Genomic DNA, 19,300 nt, shown 5'->3' with positions numbered 1-19,300 from the left:
CCTGTTTCTGGAAAACTAGAAGTCCAGCCACATGGGTCCAGTCTACTAGGTGACTTTCTTCTACTGTAGCTTCCCAGCTCACACTGCCAGGAGGCTAAGACTTTGTCCAGGGGACTGAAGCTGCTTCTCCAGTCCCTTCCCTATTAACCTCCAGAGGGTCTTATTCTGAGCCAGGAAGGTCACCTAAAGTAGAGGCCACCCTCCTCTGGCCTGGTTCTGAGTATCACCTCTTCTGAGGCCCCAGGACCTGTGTTGTGTGACACCTCTTTGAACAGTCCCTCTCCACACACCCAGAGCACCCAGAGGGATGGGACTACCACAGGGGTTGGTGTCTGGCTAGCTGTGGTTTTACTCCTCTCTGACTCCCCGGTACCCCTTTACCAGGTAGGTCCAGCGTGCTCCACCTGCGGCACAACAGGTGGCTTCCCTTGCCAAAACTAATCAAGTGGCTTCCCCAGCTGGCGGTAGCTATGGAGGTTTCTTTCCTTGGTGGGTTCTAAGTAACCTGCAGGAGCTGGAAATACAGGGGGTACCAGGAAAGGGTGAAAGTCAGGGAGACACAGGCAGACAGCAACTCAGAAAAAGTCACATTTATTCCAGTGTCGTAAGGGGAAAGGAGAGCTTTACCTAGTAATTCTAAAATGTGTCACTGTCCTTGGCTGAGGAAGTATGACCAGCTGGCTGAGTTATGGATGAGTAGAGGAGAAGTTCACTGCTCAGGGCTTCCTGTCCTTCCACTGGGACACACGGGTCTCCGGCGGGGCCCGGTGGAACCACTCAAACCAGGAGCCATCGTAGATTGCCACATCAGGCTTGCCGCAGAGGTAGGCGGCCAGGGCAATGTGGCAAGCGGTGACACCCTTCCGGCATGTGGCAATGAGGGGCTTTGTGAGGTCCACTTTCTTGGCCTCGAACATAGCTCGGAGCATCTCTGTGCTTTTCTCGAAGCCATCCTCAGTCAAGAAGTCCATGAACGGCATGTTGACTGCACCTCGGATGTGGCCTGGATCCAGTCCTGGTCAGGGGCAAAGGACAAAGGAAAGGACAGGGTTAGGAAGTCATAGGGGGTGGGAGCAAGTGGGGCCTGGAGACTGCAACCAGCCAAGGCTGTAGGATAGGGTGCTTCGCAAATAAAAATAACTTTGCCCTTCTCTGAGCTCAACTTATTCCCGGCCCTACCTATACCCCATGCACATGGCTTAAGACAAAGTGCCCTCTCCCTCCAAACCTGCCTTGAAGTAGGAATGTCCAAACTCATACCTGCTTGGGAGGACAGGGATGAGTCTCAGCTCTACTAACCTTGACCTTAGGTAAAGCATATCACTTCTCTGAACCTCAGTTTTCCCATTTGTAAAAATGCACTCAGTGGTACAGGCTCATCTCATAGGACTGTTGAGAACAGCAATGAGATGATTCATGTGAATGCTACTGTGTGCTGTGTCAACCGCTGCGGACACAGCCGGAAGGGAGAGGCTCAGGCCCGCTCCCTCAGAGTATGGCCTAGCAAGAAAGCTAGATGTCAAAGAGACCCCCAGAATTCATTCATTAATATTAATATGACTCCACTTTTACAGATGAATACACTGAGGCTGGCAGAATAAAATGGCTTCCCTCAGGCCTCACAGAGAGGTAAAGGCAGACCGAGAATTTCATGAAGTCAATCCTGTTAAGCACACAGCTGTGGAAGGAACATATGACCTGGTGTTAGCTATAAGTTCAAATCCCAGTTCTGCCACTTACCAGCAGGGTGACCTTAAGCAAATCATATCACTTCTCTGAGCCATGGGTACATGGAAATAAGAGTAGTACCCTGTGTAAGGAGTGAAGCACTGACAGTTGAGGTTGGCCAACCCACCCTCAGATGCTGTTGCTCCTATCACTTCGCCCCCACCCCAGGAAGCGGGCAAACTGGAGGCAGTGTGGTCCCTTCCGGCACTTCCTAGCAATCCTGAGAGGCAGATGGAAGCAGAATGGGGGTCTAGGCTGGCTTTGGGATCAATTCCAGAACTGTCACTTTACCAGTGAGGCCCCTCTGCCAAATCTGGCTTCAGAAAAGCCAGCAGGGCCTGGCCCGTGGTGGTGCAGTAGATAGAACGCTGACCTGGAATGCTGAGGTCCCTGGTTCAAAACCCTGGACTTCCCCGGTCAAGGCATATGACAAGCAACAAGCAAACAATGAAGAACTCAGGTGAAGCAACTATGAGTTGATACTTCTCACTTGTTCTACTCCTCTATAAAATCAATAAAATCTTTTTAAAAAAGTAGAATATTACATATATATATATATATATATATATATATATATATATATATACACACACACACACACACACACACAGAAAAGCCAGCAAGTTGGGCAAAGTGGACTAGACTACCACCAGAGCTGGTGCTGCCCACAGGGTGAAGGCCTCGATCTAGCCCCCAGTGTGCCCAGGCTGCTCCTCTCTTCCTCACGCACCCACACCCCGGCAGCTGGGCACTGGGAGTGGGGTCCAAGACACATTTGAGCTCTCAGGGTGGCAGCAGTGGGAGAGAACCTGAGTGAGTCACCAGCATGCACTGGGCAGTGTGCAGCCAGGCAGGTCTTGAGCCTCGAGCCTGTTTCCCCAACTGTGAAATGGGGAGAGAAGCCCATCTATCTCACAGGCTTGTGGGGAAGTCAGCTACAGTAAGTAAAAGCCCCTGATGACCCCTGGGCACACAGTAGGTGTGTATCAATGTGTGTGACTTTGGGGGCAGAGCACCAGATTTCAAATCCCAGCTCTGCTCTGGCATCACTCACTGCATCACCTTGGATGAATTACTTATATTCTTAATGTAATAATGTGTATAAAAAAGCCACTTGTAATGTGTAACATGCTTCCCAAAGGTACCCCTGGGCACACAGTAGGTGTGCCATTCCTCCTCACCCAAGGTCAGAGAAGATTCTGAAATGTACTGGCATGACTCAAGAGTTCCTTTGATTGAATAGATACCCAACTGGTAAAATTATAGCAATGTCTTCCTTCCTGTGGTGATTTCACCTGTCTGGAAACCAACCTGAGGTTAGATATGTGCTGACCCTACCAACAAGGAACAATTCATCTGTTGGCTTCAAGGGTGTTCTTCACCAAGAAACCCAACTTTAAAATGTTCAGTGGCCATGCAGCGGGCTGGACTGAGCGCATTTAAAAGCACAGTGTTTGTTGAGTTCTGAATGCTGTTTTTCCCTACACCCGTCCCGATGAATCAGCCTCATTGTTTTCCTCTGATTACATAAAAGGCACCCCCTCGGAGTGAAGGAGTCAGAGTTCTGCAGGCCTGGGTCTCCCACAGCCAGCCTCCTGGGCCAGCCTCAGGAGGTGGGGCCCTCCTTTCCATCTCTACCAGCACCTCTGCCAGGGAGGGCTCAGAGTCTGTCTGAGAAACTGAAATGAGCAAGAACGGTCTGCCTGGGGGGGGGGGGGGTGAACCTTGTCCAGAGTGCCTCGGAGAACAGCCAACTGGAGGAAAGGTTGTGGTGGGCCCAGAAGCTCCTGTTTCTCTTCTTCCAAGCCCAACTCCGCTGCAGGCTGGGCTTCCCCTCCCCCCAGCAGGCATGTCACCATGCTCGTACCCTGGCATCAGGCCCCAAAACCATGGGTTATCTCAAGAACTTTATCCTCCTGGCACTAAAACAGAGCCCAGGCTCTGAGAGATAAGGTCATTTATCCCCTTTATCCCAGGACACACAGCACAGGCGTGTGAAGTGAAGTCAGGCCTGTCCGACCCCAAAGCCTGTGTTCTTTGATCACCTGGAGCCTTCCTGGGAAAGGAGGCTGAGGTGGCGGGGAATGGACTAGATGATCTCTCATTCTCCTCTGGGACTTTGTGTTCCAGCTTTGGCCAAGAAGATGCCAGTCAAGTTTGTGAAGCTACTGATAGGTGTGGGTTTTCAAGATCCAGAAAACCTGTTTGGCTATCTTGCTTTTTTTCTTATAACACTAAGGAATTCAGTGCAAGTAGCCCCAGTGGTAGTCTCCAACCCTGGCCACTGGGAGGCATCTTGGAACCCTCCTGCCCCCCTGTGCCCCCAGCCCCCAGACCTTCGGGGAAGAAACAGAGGAGCCGCATGATCCCATAGCAACAACGCAGAGCTAGGACCACTCTTCCCAGCCCTGTGCCAGCTTACATGCAGTGGTCTTGGGAAACAGCAGCCCTGTGATGGTTGCAGACCAGGGTCAGGGTTGCCCACTCTGCCTCACTAGAGAAGTCTCTGCTCCCATTCCCCTTCACATGGGACCAATTCTAACTCCCACCCCACCCGCACCCCGCCGCCTCCCTGTGCAGGGCTGCTGTGTCAAGGAGAGTATATAAAGGGTTCTGCAGTGGAGTGTTCGTTAGGTGGTCAATATTCTCCCTCTTCAGCCGTCCCCCTCTTCCCCCTCAGGGGGAAGGTTTATAAAGACATTGAGCTTAGATCAGTTCCCATCTCTGCTTTCTCCCTTCCCCCAGCCTCCCATAAGGTGAGCAGTGTTCATGTCATTAAGGGTTCAGAGGTGAAGGGACTTGCTCAAAGCCACACATAAGTGCCACAACAGGATAGAAACTCAGGGGTCTGACTCTCACCTTGTTCCCCATACAAATGGAACCAAAGGCACTGGGGGCACAAAACTGGGGCCAGAGGGGGAGTTGCTGTCTAAGTTCTGCAGGACGTGGCTGTCGGATTTCTAAGGGCCTGCTTCCAGTTCCTCCAGGGGACATTCCTTCCAGGGATGTCCAAGGACTGCCTGGGTGCTAAATCTGGACTGCTAAACCCACAGGCTGCCTTCCTGATCCCACTCCAAGCTGGTACCATGAATTCAGAGAAGCCTCAGGCACCTGAGTCCCCAAATATCTTGGACAGAAGGCCAGCAAAGCCTCTTAGAAAATGAGGGAGGGAAGGCCACATCCTCCATGCCTTTCTAGATGGCCCTGGCCTTTGTACAATTAGTTCCTCACACTTCTCAAAATACCTTCTACCCAATGACCCCCAGATGGTAGGACTGACAATTAACTTTTCTTGTTTATAATAAAGGAATCCAGAGAAACTGAGCAATTGGATTGAGGTCCCACCACAAAGGAGGGACTGACCTCTACTAGGATCCACCCTCCCCAGGGCTCCAGATGGGAACTGGAGGAGATAGGAGTAGGACCACGGGGGGAAGGGGGTGAGACTTGAAAATCCCAGGCCTCCAGGAGGCACGCCCACAGAAGCCGGTTCCCCTCTCTGAGCCTCAGTCTCCTCATCTCTAAAATGAGAGTTAGGAGGATGAGTCTGGCACCTCTATTCTTTCCCTTCACTTATTCTCAGGGTGCTAAGGGGTAGGTTGCAAAGCAGTTGGGGGAACAATTCCACATTCTTCTCCCAGTGGCAGCTGAAGTCTCAAGGAGAGAAGGTGTCTTAAACCAGGGCCATGAGGGAGCTGTAGGAGATTCCTGCTAGCGGTCTCTGGAAGTTACCAAACAAACTTGAATCTTCAACTCTGGACCTTCAGAGAGCAAGCCAAGTAAGGAAAACACAGGGCCTGGGAAAAACCACAATGGGAACAGCAGAGATCTGCATTCTCCTGGCTTGTTCACTAACTAGCCATGTGGCCTTGACCCCTCCCCTTCTTCTGTGTGCCTCTGTCTCCCTTCTGTCCTACGTGGTGACCTTTCAGGTCCTCCAGCTCAAAGAGGGTTGGAAACAGCTTTCAGAGTTCTGTTCCTTGGAGGCACAGAGAGGAAGAGATATTTTTTCAACAAGTTAGGCAAAATGTTGCACAGGAGTTAGATTCTGCAGAGACATCCTGACTGAGGACAAAGCCACTGCCCCAGGAGATGCCAGCTATCCTGAGGGCTCAGGCCAGCTGGGGCCATGAGAGGCCCCAAAAGCACTGAGGATGCATCCACCAGAAGTGCCCCACCCAGCAGGGGTGATGGTAAGACCTCTGAGATCTGTTAGGAGGTTCTAGACTCTGCATTTCCTCTCCTGAGACTATCCCCACCCCCAGCAGTGTAGAATCCTCCACAGGAGTGGGAGAAATCATGTGCTATCTCGCTGCTGATGCCTAGTGCGGGGGCTCCCTCCTGGCCCTGAACGGTTTGGGGTGGGCAAAACGGCCGTGCATCCTGGTTGAGAACAGGCAGCACTGAATTCAAATCTTGACTCTGCCACTTAACCGAGCAAGTCACTTAATATCCTGGCATCTCAGTTTCCTGCCCTCTAAAATAGGGATGGGTAGTAAGCCTCGTTGGATGAGATAATGCCAGAGGTCCCCAAACTTTTTACACAGGGGGCCAGTTCACTGTCCCTCAGACCATTGGAGGGCCGGACTATAAAAAAAACTATGGACAAATCCCTATGCACACTGCACCTATCTTATTTTAAAGTAAAAAAACAAAACGGGAACAAATACAATATTTAAAATAAAGAACAAGTAAATTTAAATCAACAAACTGACCAGTATTTCCATGGGAACTAGGCTCCTCTCACTGACCACCAATGAAAGAGGTGCCCCTTCCGGAAGTGCGGCGGGGGCCGGATAAATGGCCTCAGGGGGCCGCATGTGGCCCGTGGGCCGTAGTTTGGGGACCCCCGGATAATGCAATGTCGAGTGCATAACATGAAATGGCAGATGCTGTTATAGCTTTGTACACAGGCTGCAGCTGTTTGGAAAGGTCAGGGGGCCTGGGAAAGCTAGGAGTGGTGCTGGGGGAAGGACATCGCTGATGTCTATAAGGGTTTCTAGGGAACAGAGGCCCTGAGAAGCTAGGTGTCCTTGAGTGGCTCTGTAACACACCTTTGGGCATATGGGGAGCTAGTGCCTGGGTGTGAATGTGGGTGGATATATCACCAGTCACCTTTGCAGATGCCACCCCACATGGATGCTACGTTGCCTGTCAGCACATGACTATGGGACCACATGTGGAGGTCCTCATGTACCAGAGCTGAAAAAGCCTTTAGGTTTAGCTCTATCCTCTCATTTTACAGATGAAAAAACTGAGGCCTACAGTTTTTCTATAATACTGAGGGCAAAACCTGAAGAAGGTCCCAAACATCCTTACTCCCCATCCTCCACTGGGTATTATTCCTCAAGAACCATACCACCCACTGGGACACCTACCTACAGCATCTGGCTCTGGCTCGGTGCCCAGGTACCGCCCTTTGGACCGTGAATCCACCAGCTGGAACCTCTTAGATTCAAGGTTCTCCAGCACCTGCTCATAGGTCTTGAACAGAGAGCGATCAAGTGTGGCTTTGAAGACTGCTGGTTCTGGGCGTGAGGGCTCAGATGTCACAGGGTGGCCTTCCTTTAGCCAGTTCTGGAAGCCACCATTGAGCACCGACACCGTGCGGTGGCCAAACACACGGAACATCCACCAAACCCGAGGTGCATAGTAGCTTCCCAGGTGATCACCATCATACACCACCACATGTGTGTCATTGCTGATGCCCAGGCTCCCCACGTAGTCGGCGAAGCCCTCCTCACTGGGCAGCATCATCTCATAGGGTGAGGACTTGTCCTTGCACTCTTCAATATCAAAGAAGGAGGCGCCAGGCACATGGCACTCTAGGTACTCCTTACGGGCGTTCCGAGTGCCGGGGGAGTACCAGGACACATCCAGTACCCGCAGACCAAGTCCCAGCTTTCCAGCCCGGACCGACTCCGCCAGCCACTTGCTGGAGACCAGCGCGCGGTAGAGCACCTGATGAACCATGGTTTCAGCTCTGCGCTTCACCTGGCGCGGGTAGGAACCGGGAAAAAGATGGGCATGAGGACCATGTGTTTAGCGCGGTAGGACCTGGGAGGAGCTTTTAACCCACTGAACCCACCAGTGTGGAATGGGAAAGTTTGCAGATTCCCTAAGGAAAGTCTCTCCGCCCTTTCCTGGGTCCCCATCACAAAAGGGGGTGGGGCAAGAGCTCTGAGGCCTCTGGTGGGGGGAGCTGGCCCTAGAAGCTATACTACTTGCCCTTGGAACTTTGCCAGAAAAGATCGGCGAAAAGATGACCAGGACCGGGGAAGATTGCATTTTGGGCTTAGAATCCCCTTTCCTGGGAGGGCAGGGGAGTGGACGCATAGGAGAAGAAGGTTCGCTGGAGTCCTGCATGGTCCCGTCCCCAACCCCCAACCCTCGGGCACCTCTTGTCTCGCAAACCTTCCAGCGGTTTCTTGGCTGCCAGGGCTCGCGCACCCCCAGGATGTCTGAGTCCAGCCCTGGTTCGGTGCCCTCTGCCTCAGTTGGGTCAGGGGTTCCCGGGGCATCGCGCCCGCCCTCGCCACGGGGACCCTCCCCTGGGCCGCAGGTGGCCTGACAAGCTGCCCAATCCCGAGCGGCCCGCGAGCTGGTCGCCGCCCCCACCCAGCTGCACTTACTCGCCCTCGCTGCCTCCCTGGCTCCCGCCCCTGCCGCTGAGAAGTTGGCTGCTCAAACCCTAAGCCCGCAACTCCCCAACTGGCCTGCACCATCGCGCCGCTGCTCACGGGGGAGAACGCGCGCCGCCCGCCTCGGCCCGGTGCTGCCCGCCGCCCAGCCGCGCCGGTCCCAGACCGCCGCCCGGCGCGTCAGGCCTCTCGGATCCCCCGACCGCCCTGGGGTCACCGGGCGGCACCCGGGAGGCGCGGGGCGGAACTCGGCCGCGCGGGCGTCCCCCAGGCCCCGCCAAAGGAAGGCGCGAGCACAGGCGGCGCCGAGTGGCCAAGGCAGTGGGCTGTGCCCGAGTCTCCTCCTTTTGGCTGGCCGCAGGTTGGTGGCGGGAGGAGGGAACAGCTGCGGGCGCGGGGAGGGGGCACCTTGCGGTGGGGGCTATGGCCGAGCCCGGAACTCGAGAGCCCGAGACCCGGGTAACAACTGCAGTGTTGCGCTTGCGCTTGATTTCTTTAGGGGGAGGCCGATCGTTGGGGTACCCGCGCAGGGCTTCCTGCGGGGCTTGAGTTGAGGAGGGGGCTGCAGTCTCGGAGGGAACGCGCGCCCTCCCGTTGGCCCTAAGGATGGCTGTACTCAGCAGCTAGGGGCGCCCTGCATGGTGGGGTCCGGGTCAGAGGCGGGTGGGGAGCCATGGGTGGGGGAGGGGGCACCTGGTGCCACCAGAAACGGCAGAAGGGAGGGAGGAAGGACTAATAAAGCCTGACAGAAGCTAGGGAGAGGCCAACTCACCCAGAGGTGCCAGGAGGAGAAACTGGCAAAGAACTTGCTGGAGTGAAACAAAACTAACTTTTGTCAGGGCCTGCGCAATGAGGCATTTAAGACCAGAGTGAGGAGTTGGGCTGGTTTGCCTTGAGGGTACTCGATGTAGTTGAGATCAGGCCGTGTTAGAGCTGAAGCACCCGCTGCCTTTGTTTACCTCCCCAATCTGGAGGCCTCATACTTTTAAAAATTATTGCCCTTATTTTTTCATTTAATTTTAAGTTTATATACTTTGTGTGTGGATTTTTAATTTTTAAAATTTATTTTAGAGAGGGAGAGAAAGAGAAACAAAAATGTCGACTTGCTGTTCCACTTATTTATGCATTTATTGGTTGATTCCTGTATGTGCCCTGATCAGGGATTGAATCTGCAACCAGGAGGATGCTCTAACCAACTGAGCTAACCAGCCCGGGCCTACATAAATTTTTAACAATGAGCTGTGTTTAACAACCAGTTGGCATAATTCCTGAATATCTAACAACTGGTGGGACTGCCCTGCCAGACTCGGCTTTTACATATGCTGTTACTTACACCTAGAATGCTTTTCTCATCCCCCTTTAAATTTTTTGTTTATTCTAAAATAATTATATTCTTGCAGGAAGTTGCAGACAGCCATACTTTGATAAGCATTTACCCAGTGAGGACTCTGAGCTTTATGCTTTGCAGTGGGGGGCTGAGGGGGATCCAGGAAGGACAAGGCTGGAGAAATTCTTGAAGAATGTCCAGTCTGATTGGAGCCCTGCTCTGCCAGGGTCCACCCAGATGTCAGCCTGGGACTCACACTTACCCTATTGTACAATTGTTTATATTCCTGAGATGGACCTGGGGCTGTCCTGTATGTCCTAGAGTCCTTCACTTCAGAGTACCCCCCCAACTACACTGATCCAGACCTGCCAAACTCACAGGGACCTGATCCCCACCCTTCAGTGACAGACACAGCCTGCTCTCCCAGACCCGCTACCCCCCCCAGTCTTTTGTGAGAACTGCTAAAGGAGCAGGGAGGGTGGGACAGAATGACCTCAGGCCTCTGAAGGCCCATCCAATCCTGAAATTCTAAGATTTCAGATTTATGGCTCTCTGGTCAAAGGCTACCTACCTACAAGAATAACTTTGAAGAACTAAAGGGATTTTTATTGAGCCGTTTTGAATGATTATTAATGCCAGCCATATACAGTGCATCATCATGGCCCCTGTATGGTCATTATTTAAAGAGGCAAGGCTTGGAAGCCCCATTATTAGAAATGTGAGCCCTGGCCGGTTGGCTCAGCGGTAGAGCGTCGGCCTAGTGTGCGGAGGACCCAGGTTCGATTCCCGGCCAGGGCACACAGGAGAAGCGCCCATTTGCTTCTCCACCCCTCCGCCGCGCTTTCCTCTCTGTCTCTCTCTTCCCCTCCCGCAGCCAAGGCTCCATTGGAGCAAAGATGGCCCGGGCGCTGGGGATGGCTCTGTGGCCTCTGCCTCAGGCGCTAGAGTGGCTCTGGTTGCCAACATGGCGACGCCCCGGAGGGGCAGAGCATCGCCCCCTGGTGGGCAGAGCGTCGCCCCATGGTGGGCAGAGCGTCGCCCCATGGTGGGCGTGCCGGGTGGATCCCGGTCGGGCGCATGCGGGAGTCTGTCTGACTGTCTCTCCCTGTTTCCAGCTTCAGAAAAATGAAAAAAAAAAAAAAAAAAAAAAAAGAAATGTGATAGGTCACCAAAGGAGGGACACACAAGGCCTGATGAGTTTTATAATAAATTTATTTATGCATCTGTGAACAGATGGGCTGAGAGACCCTAGTGGCTTCAGCAGCGAGATGATGAAAAGCCTCATCCTTAGAGCAGTGGTCCCCAACCCCCGGGCCACGGACTGGTATCAGTCCGTGGGCCATTTGGTACTGGTCCACAGAGAAAGAATAAATAACTTACATTATTTCCGTTTTATTTATATTTAAGTCTAAACAATGTTTTATTTTTTTTTAAATGGCCAGATTCCCTTTGTTACATCCACCTAAGACTGACTCTTGACGCTTGTCTCGGTCACGTGATACATTTATCATTCCCACCCTAAAGGCCGGTCTGTGAAAATATTTTCTGACATTAAACCGGTCCGTGGCCCAAAAAAGGTTGAGGACTACTGCTATAGAGGATAGGGTATTTCCCGCTGCAGGGAGAAACTTCAGTTACCTATGGCAGTTAATCAGTGGGAGAGGGAGGGTGGTGCTCAATAACAGAATGGCCAGATAAGTGAAGGGAGAATGACTAACTGGCAGGATGTCCCAGGGTCAGGGGGAAGGTAAAAGATCAATCAGGATTGCTCAGGTAGAGAGCTGTGGGAACTGCCCTGGCACTGAATCACCTAGAATTCAGCCTAGTTAGTTGAGGCTTTTGGTAGGGGGCCTGGACCCAAATCTAACAAAATGGAAATGGGCCAGGGAGCCTAACATGCCCTTCCGCACATAACTTGTTAAGCTGCGGAGTGGAATTTGCACTGGCTTTGAGGTGGTTGTTGGTGATTGGGGGTGGGGGGGTATTCTGACTCCCAAACCATGGTTCTTTTCACTTTAAATGTATTATTGGGGGGGGGGGGGGACGAGGAGGCCCAAGAATGGTAAGGGTCATGGGTGGTTGTGGTTCACAAATGAGCTCTTCAAGAGGGAGCCCGCAGCATCCCACAGCATCATCTAGCTGTGCTGCAACCCACAGACTCTGATGATCGCACACCCAAAGCTCCTTTGGCAGCCTCTCATCCCCAGTCCTTGGCCCCTGAAAGGTCAGATCAGTTTGATTTCCTTGTCTAACAGGAAACCTCCCCACCCCTTCTACTCCCACCCAGGCTGAGCTAGTGGCCCCTCTGTGCTCCCACTGAACTCCATCCGTTCCTTAATTACACTCTTTCTCAAGCAGACCTATGGCCTGTCTTTACCCCCAGGGCTTGGCAAAATCAAGAGTTTCTCAGTATCCAGCACAGGGCCTGCCCCTGTGGGCAAAGTGGGTCCTAAAAGTCAGCCTTCTGTGAGACTGTGGGATGGGGCAGGGCATAAGGTAGTACACTGTGGACTCATTAGGCCCTGGTCATCGGTGATCTGGGTTGGGGAAGAAGTCCAGCCTCAGGAGTTAAAATCGGGCTTCAAATCCTGAGGCTGTCCCTGACTTGTTGCAGTGCTTAGCTTGTAGCCAGGCCCAACTTCAACTCTGGTTCTTTACCTACTCTCTTCCCCTCAGTGGTCAGTGGCAGGACTGCCCAGTGTGGATATAAAGGCCGTGCCCTGTGCAAGGGGTGCACAGCTAAGGGGCTTGATCTGGAGACTCTGCCTCCACCTTGCAGAAGGAGCCCCTTTCTCTAGCCTACACAAAGGCACCTGGTGGACTAGGGGCTGCTTGGACAGGGGCTCAGCGTGTTAGGAGCATCTCGGCTTTGAAAGGCTGTGGGCTGGTGTGACAGTGGACTGGTGGACTGCTGTACTCTCAGCTGCTGGCCCGCAGGGAAGTGGAGGGGAGAGGGGGTGAGGCACTAAGTCACTTGTTGCTCCTGCCTCAAGAAGATCCAGAGAAAGCTCAGGCTCAAGGGGCAAAAATCTGAACTTGCTGAACTCTGGGAGCTTGCTCAATGCGTTTCAGTGAGGTCTGGATTCTGGTGTCAGACTGCTTAGTGTGTAGCCTGGTGTCATGACTTCTAGCTATTGACCTTGGTCAAGTTAGTGCACTTCCATGAGCCTCAGTGGCCTCCTCTATAAAACAGTGAGAATAATAACAAACCTCTTGAGGGCACTCACTCAACAAATAATCTAGAGCAGGGGTCGTCAAACTTTTTATAAAAACCACCCACTTTTGCAGTGCTGGTCAACCTGGTCCCTACTGCCCACTAGTGGGTGGTCCAGCTTTCATGGTGGGCCAATCGCAGCGCCTACTCAGCAACATGCTGTTTTCTAAGATATGGTTAGATCTGAATGGTATATACCTAGCTAGGACCCAGTGAATTCAGCTACTCTTCCTGTTAGGCTGCTTATGTAAATGTTTTATGAATTAGTTTCTCCAGGGAGCTTCCTTGGTTTGCAAGTATAGCTGGGTGCATCTTAGGGAGGGGCTAAGGCTTTTGCCCCACCTCCACCCCCCATCCACCCTTGCTTTAAAATGTCAGCAGGGCCTTCCCCTGCTTGGGCCCTCTCCTTATCTGCCCTGCAACAGGCAGCAGTGAGTGGCCCTCCTGGCCCTCTCTAAGGGTCATGGTCATTTGGTCACTGTGCTGGGTATATATCCTGGCAGAGAAGGGGAGGGGAGGCCCCATGACCGTGACCGAAGTCTACATCTGAGTTCAACACCGCTGATTTCTTGTGTTCCATGGACTCTGCCCTCCCCTGGCTCCACCTACCCGGCAGGACCTGCCCCAGTACCAGTCTCAGTGGCACGAGGCGTTTCCTGTACAGGGACTGGCCCCTTCCTAGGCTCCCTCCTGATATATCCTCTTGTCTCCCAGGCCTGCAGCCCCAGTGTCGCCAGCACCACCATGGCCGCACAGCAGCTCTTCCGTGCTCTGGTGTCTGCTCAGTGGGTGGCGGAGGCACTGCGGGACCTGCGCACCACCCGGCAGCCCCTACAGCTGCTCGATGCCTCCTGGTATCTGCCCAAGCTGGGCCGCGATGCACGCCGCGAGTTCGAGGAGCGACACATCCCGGGTGCTGCCTTTTTTGACATCGACCAGTGCAGTGACCGAACGTCACCCTACGACCACATGATGCCCAGTGCTGCGCACTTCGCGGAGTATGTGGGGAACCTGGGCGTGGGCACTGCCACCCACGTAGTGGTTTATGATGCCAGCGACCAGGGCCTCTACGCGGCACCACGCATCTGGTGGATGTTCCGTGCCTTTGGCCATCGCGCGGTGTCATTGCTGGACGGCGGCCTCCGCAACTGGCTGCGCCAAGGCCTCCCACTAAGTTCCGGCAAGAGCCGCCCGGTGCCCACGGAGTTTCGAGCTGTGCTGGACCCCACCTTTGTCAAGACGTATGAAGACATCAAGGAGAACCTCGAATCCCGACACTTCCAGGTGGTGGATGCCCGCGCTGCAGGCCGGTTCCGGGGCACCGAGCCCGAGCCCCGAGATGGTAACAGTGATGGCCAAAGGGGCTGGGAGGTCCCCTGGGGCACGGGGTCTGGTGCACTCTGGGCATTGCTCTTGCCTTTATAGGGCACCGCGTGGGGTGGGGGCCTCAGAGAGGTTTGTTAAATTCAGAAAGTCCCTGCCACATAAAACCCTGCAGAGCAATGTTAACATTAGGTCAAACCGTATGAAACTGCTGATATCTAACCATTTTTAAACGTACATAGGTGGCAGTTTCATGTTCATCCCAATAAAGATGCCACCTTGAACCTGTTGGGTCCTTCAGCTCAGTTCCTGGGAGGCGTGGAGGGGTGGGGAGGAGGAGTGAGGCAACAGAGGCATTGAGCCAGAGTCAGATCTGGGTTCAGAGCCCTGCCCAGATTGCACTGGCTGTGTGACACCTGGAAGGTCTCCTAATATGAATCGTAGCTTCTGCATGTGTAGAGTGGCAACAGAACATGGAACTTAAGGGATGTGGTCAAATGGCAGCAAGCATGTAAAGCACTCAACTCTGCGCCGGCACACAAGATGCACTCAAGAAATGGGAAGTGATGTAACATGCTTCTCTGGTTGTGGCTTTTTTACTGGGGTGCTTCATGCTTGCAGCAATCATGCTTGCTCATTCGTGAAATGGGAGAGATGAGATATACCTAGCAGGCCCATTGTCAAGGTGGACGGAGCTGATGAGTGTCAAGGCTTGATCTAAACCAGTGCTGAATATCACTGTTCTCGTCATTCCCATTCCACAGCCCAAGACTTGGCCAAGTGCGCCTATAATTTGCCACATCATTCCAGCAGGGAGGGGAAGCTTGCTTTGCTTGGTAGGGTTCAAGGCATGGGGACAGCCATGCTCTGACAGTAGCTGGCCTGAGTTAAGAGCTCACTCTGCTTCTTTGCTCCGGGCTAGACTCTACGTAATGTTTCTGACTGAGCCCGAGCCAGTTTCTGCACTTGTTAAGTAGAGATGCATGACACATTCCAACCTCACCATGGACTAGAGTGCTGGCTATACGTGACGTCCTGAGAAGAGGTAGTGACGTGGGTCAGCAGCTCCTTGAAGGAGTGTCACCCCATAGCAGCGGGCAAACTGAGGCAGAAGCCACCCTAGAGTCCAAATGGCTGAGATTTGAGCCATTGCCTGTTTGGGTTTGTTTTGTTGCAAATCTCAGTCCTTGGTGTGAGAATGGGGATATTAGTAACACCTGCCTAATAGGGGGTGGTGAGAACAAAAGGACCAGTGGTGGAAGTGAAGCATGTGTAGGGAGCCCTGGGGAAGGTCTTGGAAATGTGGGTGAAGGTATGGCTCTCTAGATGAATGGTTGTCCAGCCTTGCCTGGGTTTCTCCTGCTACTATCAAAATGATCTTTTATTTATTTATTTATTTATTTTTATTTATTTTTTTTTTTTTTCATTTTTCCAAAGCTGGAAACAGGGAGGCAGACAGACTCCCGCATGCGCCCGACCGGGATCCACTCAGCATGCCCACCAGGGGGCGATGCTCTGCCCCTCTGGGGCGTTGCTCTGTTGCATCCAGAGCCGTTCTAGCACCTGAGGCAGAGGCCACAGAGCCATCCTCAGTGCCCGGGCCATCTTTGCTCCAATGGAGCCTTGGCTGTGGGAGGGGAAGAGAGAGACAGAGAGGAAGGAGAGAGGGAAGGGTGGAGAAGCAGATGGGCGCTTCTCCTGTGTGCCCTGCCCGGGAATAGAACCCGGGACTCCCGCACGCCAGGCCGATGCTCTACCGCTGAGCCAACCGGCCAGGGCCCAAAATGATCTTTTAAAAATGGAAGTCTGATTTCTTCTTGCAGTCATGTCCAGGCTCCAAGACTTAACCCAGGCCTTCTAAGATGTTCCCATCTACCTCAGTTTCCCCTCGGGCCTCCACCTTCCCATGTCTGAGCTTTTGCCATGATGATGTTTAACCCCTCTAAGCGTCATGCTGTTCCGTGTTCCCTAGGAGCCCCTGTGCTTGGGATGCTGCTGGGATGCTGTCAGCCCCCGTGGCCCAGACCCTTCCTTGTATCTGGCTGAATCCTACTCGCCCTTCTCAGAGAAGCTTCCCTGACTACCCCATCCCAGGCAGTGCTGTATGATGGTTAGCCCACAGGCTCTGGGATCTCTCTGCCACTACTAACTTGGGCAAGTTAGTCTGCGAGCCTCAGTTTCCTCATCTGTACAAAAGGGAAAGTAGTAATTTATTTTCCGTAGAGTTTTGGGGAGGATTAAAGGAGAAAATACAACTGAGGGGCTCCAAACAGTGCCAGGCACAAAGTGAGCGCTCAGTAATGTCAGCTGTTATCTTAGATGAGGTACCCCATGCAGTGAGGCCTCTTGCTAACACTCATCATATTTGTAATTATTCAGTTATTACCAGTCTTCCCTGCCCGACCAAAACTCCTTGACTGCAAGTGCTGCTGGTCCTAGTGAGGCAGAGGTCTTGTTTATCAGTGTTGCCCCAGGGCACATAGTGGGTCCTCAGGAAACCAGGGGTAGAGTGTGGCACTGGTGGGCTCTGAGTTTTGGGTTCAGATTGCCGCCAGCAGTTTGCTAGAGGCATGATCCCGGGCTGTACTAAACTTCAGCATCTCTGAAATGGGAATGCCTATAAATTGTTCCTGGGATTCCAGTTGTGAGGACCACGTGAGATGACGCATATAAAGGGTTTAGCACCATTGCTGCGTGGGAGGCTCTCAGTACTGCAAGGGCTGTTCATAGTGCCCTCGTATTTGCTCCCTCCTCCTGCTCTCCTGCTGCAGGCATTGAACCTGGGCACATCCCTGGCACTGTGAACATCCCCTTCATGGACTTCCTGACCAACGAGGGCCTGGAGAAGAGCCCCGAGGAGATCCGCCGCCTATTCCAGGATAAGAAGGTGGACCTGTCCCAGCCACTGGTGGCCACTTGTGGCTCTGGTGTCACAGCCTGTCATGTGGCATTGGGGGCCTACCTGTGTGGCAAGCCTGATGTGGCCATCTATGATGGCTCCTGGGTGGAGTGGTACATGCGTGCCCAGCCTGAAGAAGTCATCTCCGAGGGCCGGGGGAAGACCTGCTGAGGCTGGGCAGGACATGACACAGGAAACTCAGGTGACACCCAGCCAGCCACCAGCTGTACCCAGCCCGATTGTTCTGATGCTGTTTTCACCAGAAGAATGTTTCTTCCTCCCAACTAATGTGGCACATGGGGCAACACCCCAGAAGCCAGGAGTTCTCTTGACTTGCAGGCTCCCAGTGGAGGCAGGAGAGAAGGTGACGGTGGGCACAGGGGAAGGGGAGCCACCCACATGGTGCTGAGCTGGGCCCCATCTCCCTCTGTTTTACTATTGAGAAAATAAAACAGCCAAGTGCTAAATGCTTCTAACTCGGGGGCTGCCTCAGTTTCCTAAGGAGCCAGGGGTTCCAGCGTGCCCAGCAGAGGGAGCTCCACAGAGCCTGAGGGTCTTGGTCCCTGCCTCTGAGCAGCACAGGAACCCCAAAGCCCTTTTATTCCTATAACTGCAATGCCCTCAACAAACCATCCTCTACCCCGCCCCCCAGTGCTGGGGGTCTCCCTTCTGGCTCTGGGCTGGGTTTTTGAGGTTTTATTAAAGATTTTATTTGTTCATTTTAGAAAGGAGAGAGAGAAAAGGGGGGAGGATCTGGAAGCATCAACTCCCATATGCTCCCATATGTACCTTGACCAGGCAAGCCCAGGGTTTTGAACCGGCGACCACAGTGTTCCAGGTCTGTTCTTTATCCACTGCGCCACCATAGGCCAGGCTGGCTTCCGAGCTGTTTAAGCTGAATCTTGCCATGATGTGTCTGGAGTCCCACCCAAAGCCCCCTGTGAGTAAGCAGGACATCTCATTTCCAGACAGAAATGGGTCTAAAACTTAATAGAAGGCTGTACCACACTGAGGAGGCCTGTCCCAGCCCATCAGGGTATACTGGAGAATGGCTGAATTTAGCTAAATTGGAGGAGAATTCAATGTTAGACTCTGGGAGCTCACACTTGGAGACTAGCCTCTGGAGCTGCAGGGTTTGGGCAGACCCAGGGCCCATCCTTCTGCTCAAGAAGAACCTCTTCCCCCCAGCTTCCCTAGGGAAGGGACTCTGTTCTCCTCCCTTTGTCTGTTCTTCTGTGCAGAGGTGGACACAGGTGTTTGGGAAGGCCCCAAATGCTTCCTGTCAGAACCTGGGTCACCCACCCCTCCCCATCTCCAAGTCTCAGAGGCACTTCTCAATAGTAAAAGGCCAGTGTTAGCCAGTTTTGGGGAGAACCCTGGAAGGATCAAAAAATGAGCAGTGACTTTTCCAAGGTCAGGTGATGGGTTTGTGACAGCTCGGACCAGATCTGGATTTCCTGACTCTGAATATACTCTTCACCTACAACCCCCATCACATTTCCTCTGATGATGGTGGGTCATCTCCCAGGTCCCCAGGGGTGGGGACAGAATCCTGGTTTTCCAATTGGAGCTCCAAAGTAAGTCCCAACCTCACTGAGCCTCAGCTTCCTCACCTGTAAAAGGGGAATAATATGTATTTCAGAAGAAGGAATTTCAGACAAGGACCAAACCTGGGGCCCATAGTGGAGTCCCATCTTTGTAGCTCAGGGTTTTTCAACCTCCGCACTGTGACATTTGGGCCAGGCCATTCTTGGTTATGGGGCTGTTTAGCAGGATTTCTGGCCTCTGCTCACTAGATGTCAGTGGACTCACTCAGTTGTGACAACCAGACCTCCAGACACGACCAAATAAATTTCCCCTGGGGAAAGGGGGACAAAAATCACCCCCAGTTGAGAACCACTGCTGAAGGAGCAAATAACATGGTTGACCACAGCAGCCAGGAACAGTGTAGATGAGGACCTCAACATGGAAGTGAGCCTTCCCTTATGTTTGGGTCGCCAAAGGCGGGACACACAAGGCCTGATGAGTTTTGGGTTTGTTTTTTTTTAATTTTTTTTTTAATTTTATTCATTTTAGAGAGGAGAGACAGAGAGAGAGAAGGGGGAGGAGCTGGAAGCATCAACTCCCATATGTGCCTTGACCAGGCAAGCCCAGGGTTTCGAACTGGC

General features: G+C 53.0%; 2 protein-coding genes across 7 annotated transcripts; one reads left to right on the top strand and one right to left on the bottom strand.

Moving 5' to 3' along the window:
- Positions 1–575: 575 nt before the first annotated feature.
- Positions 576–8,601, bottom strand: TST (thiosulfate sulfurtransferase). 5 transcript variants are annotated; one of them, XM_066259195.1, is made up of 3 exons: positions 8,469–8,601; positions 7,107–7,722; positions 576–1,015 (listed from the first exon to the last, which is right to left on the bottom strand). In XM_066259195.1, exons 2-3 carry the CDS (start codon positions 7,699–7,701, stop codon positions 717–719), a joined length of 894 nt encoding a protein of 297 aa, XP_066115292.1. In that variant the 5' UTR covers positions 7,702–7,722; positions 8,469–8,601; the 3' UTR covers positions 576–716. The 5 variants fall into 5 exon arrangements, with proteins under 5 accessions (XP_066115292.1, XP_066115284.1, XP_066115273.1 ...); XM_066259187.1 differs by having other exon boundaries at positions 8,445–8,572; XM_066259176.1 differs by having other exon boundaries at positions 8,361–8,508.
- MPST (mercaptopyruvate sulfurtransferase) lies at positions 8,599–17,608 on the top strand. 2 transcript variants are annotated; one of them, XM_066259216.1, is made up of 3 exons: positions 8,599–8,730; positions 13,625–14,252; positions 17,005–17,608. In XM_066259216.1, the coding sequence occupies exons 2-3, from the start codon at positions 13,655–13,657 to the stop codon at positions 17,301–17,303; spliced, it is 897 nt and encodes a 298-aa protein (XP_066115313.1). In that variant the 5' UTR covers positions 8,599–8,730; positions 13,625–13,654; the 3' UTR covers positions 17,304–17,608. The 2 variants fall into 2 exon arrangements, with proteins under 2 accessions (XP_066115313.1, XP_066115321.1); XM_066259224.1 differs by lacking the exon at positions 8,599–8,730 and adding an exon at positions 8,778–8,828.
- Positions 17,609–19,300: the final 1,692 nt, after the last annotated feature.

The sequence above is a fragment of the Saccopteryx bilineata genome, chromosome 1, assembly GCF_036850765.1.
Source record: "Saccopteryx bilineata isolate mSacBil1 chromosome 1, mSacBil1_pri_phased_curated, whole genome shotgun sequence".
NCBI classification, from domain to species: domain Eukaryota; kingdom Metazoa; phylum Chordata; class Mammalia; order Chiroptera; family Emballonuridae; genus Saccopteryx; species Saccopteryx bilineata.
The sequence above is the reverse complement of the archived record's forward strand: the minus strand, read 5'-3'. Positions and strand labels throughout refer to the sequence as shown.

Coding starts and splice junctions, on each gene's coding strand:
- TST (XM_066259164.1), bottom strand. CDS start 8,249: ATGCCCCGGGAACCCCTGACCCAACTGAGGCAGAGGGCACCGAACCAG. Junction 7,723..8,126: donor GAAGGTTTGCGAGACAAGAG/GTGCCCGAGGGT, acceptor TACCCGCGCCAG/GTGAAGCGCAGAGCTGAAAC. Junction 1,016..7,106: donor GCCAGAGCCAGATGCTGTAG/GTAGGTGTCCCA, acceptor GCCCCTGACCAG/GACTGGATCCAGGCCACATC.
- MPST (XM_066259224.1), top strand. CDS start 8,793: ATGGCCGAGCCCGGAACTCGAGAGCCCGAGACCCGG. Junction 8,829..13,624: donor CTCGAGAGCCCGAGACCCGG/GTAACAACTGCA, acceptor CTTGTCTCCCAG/GCCTGCAGCCCCAGTGTCGC. Junction 14,253..17,004: donor CGAGCCCGAGCCCCGAGATG/GTAACAGTGATG, acceptor CTCCTGCTGCAG/GCATTGAACCTGGGCACATC.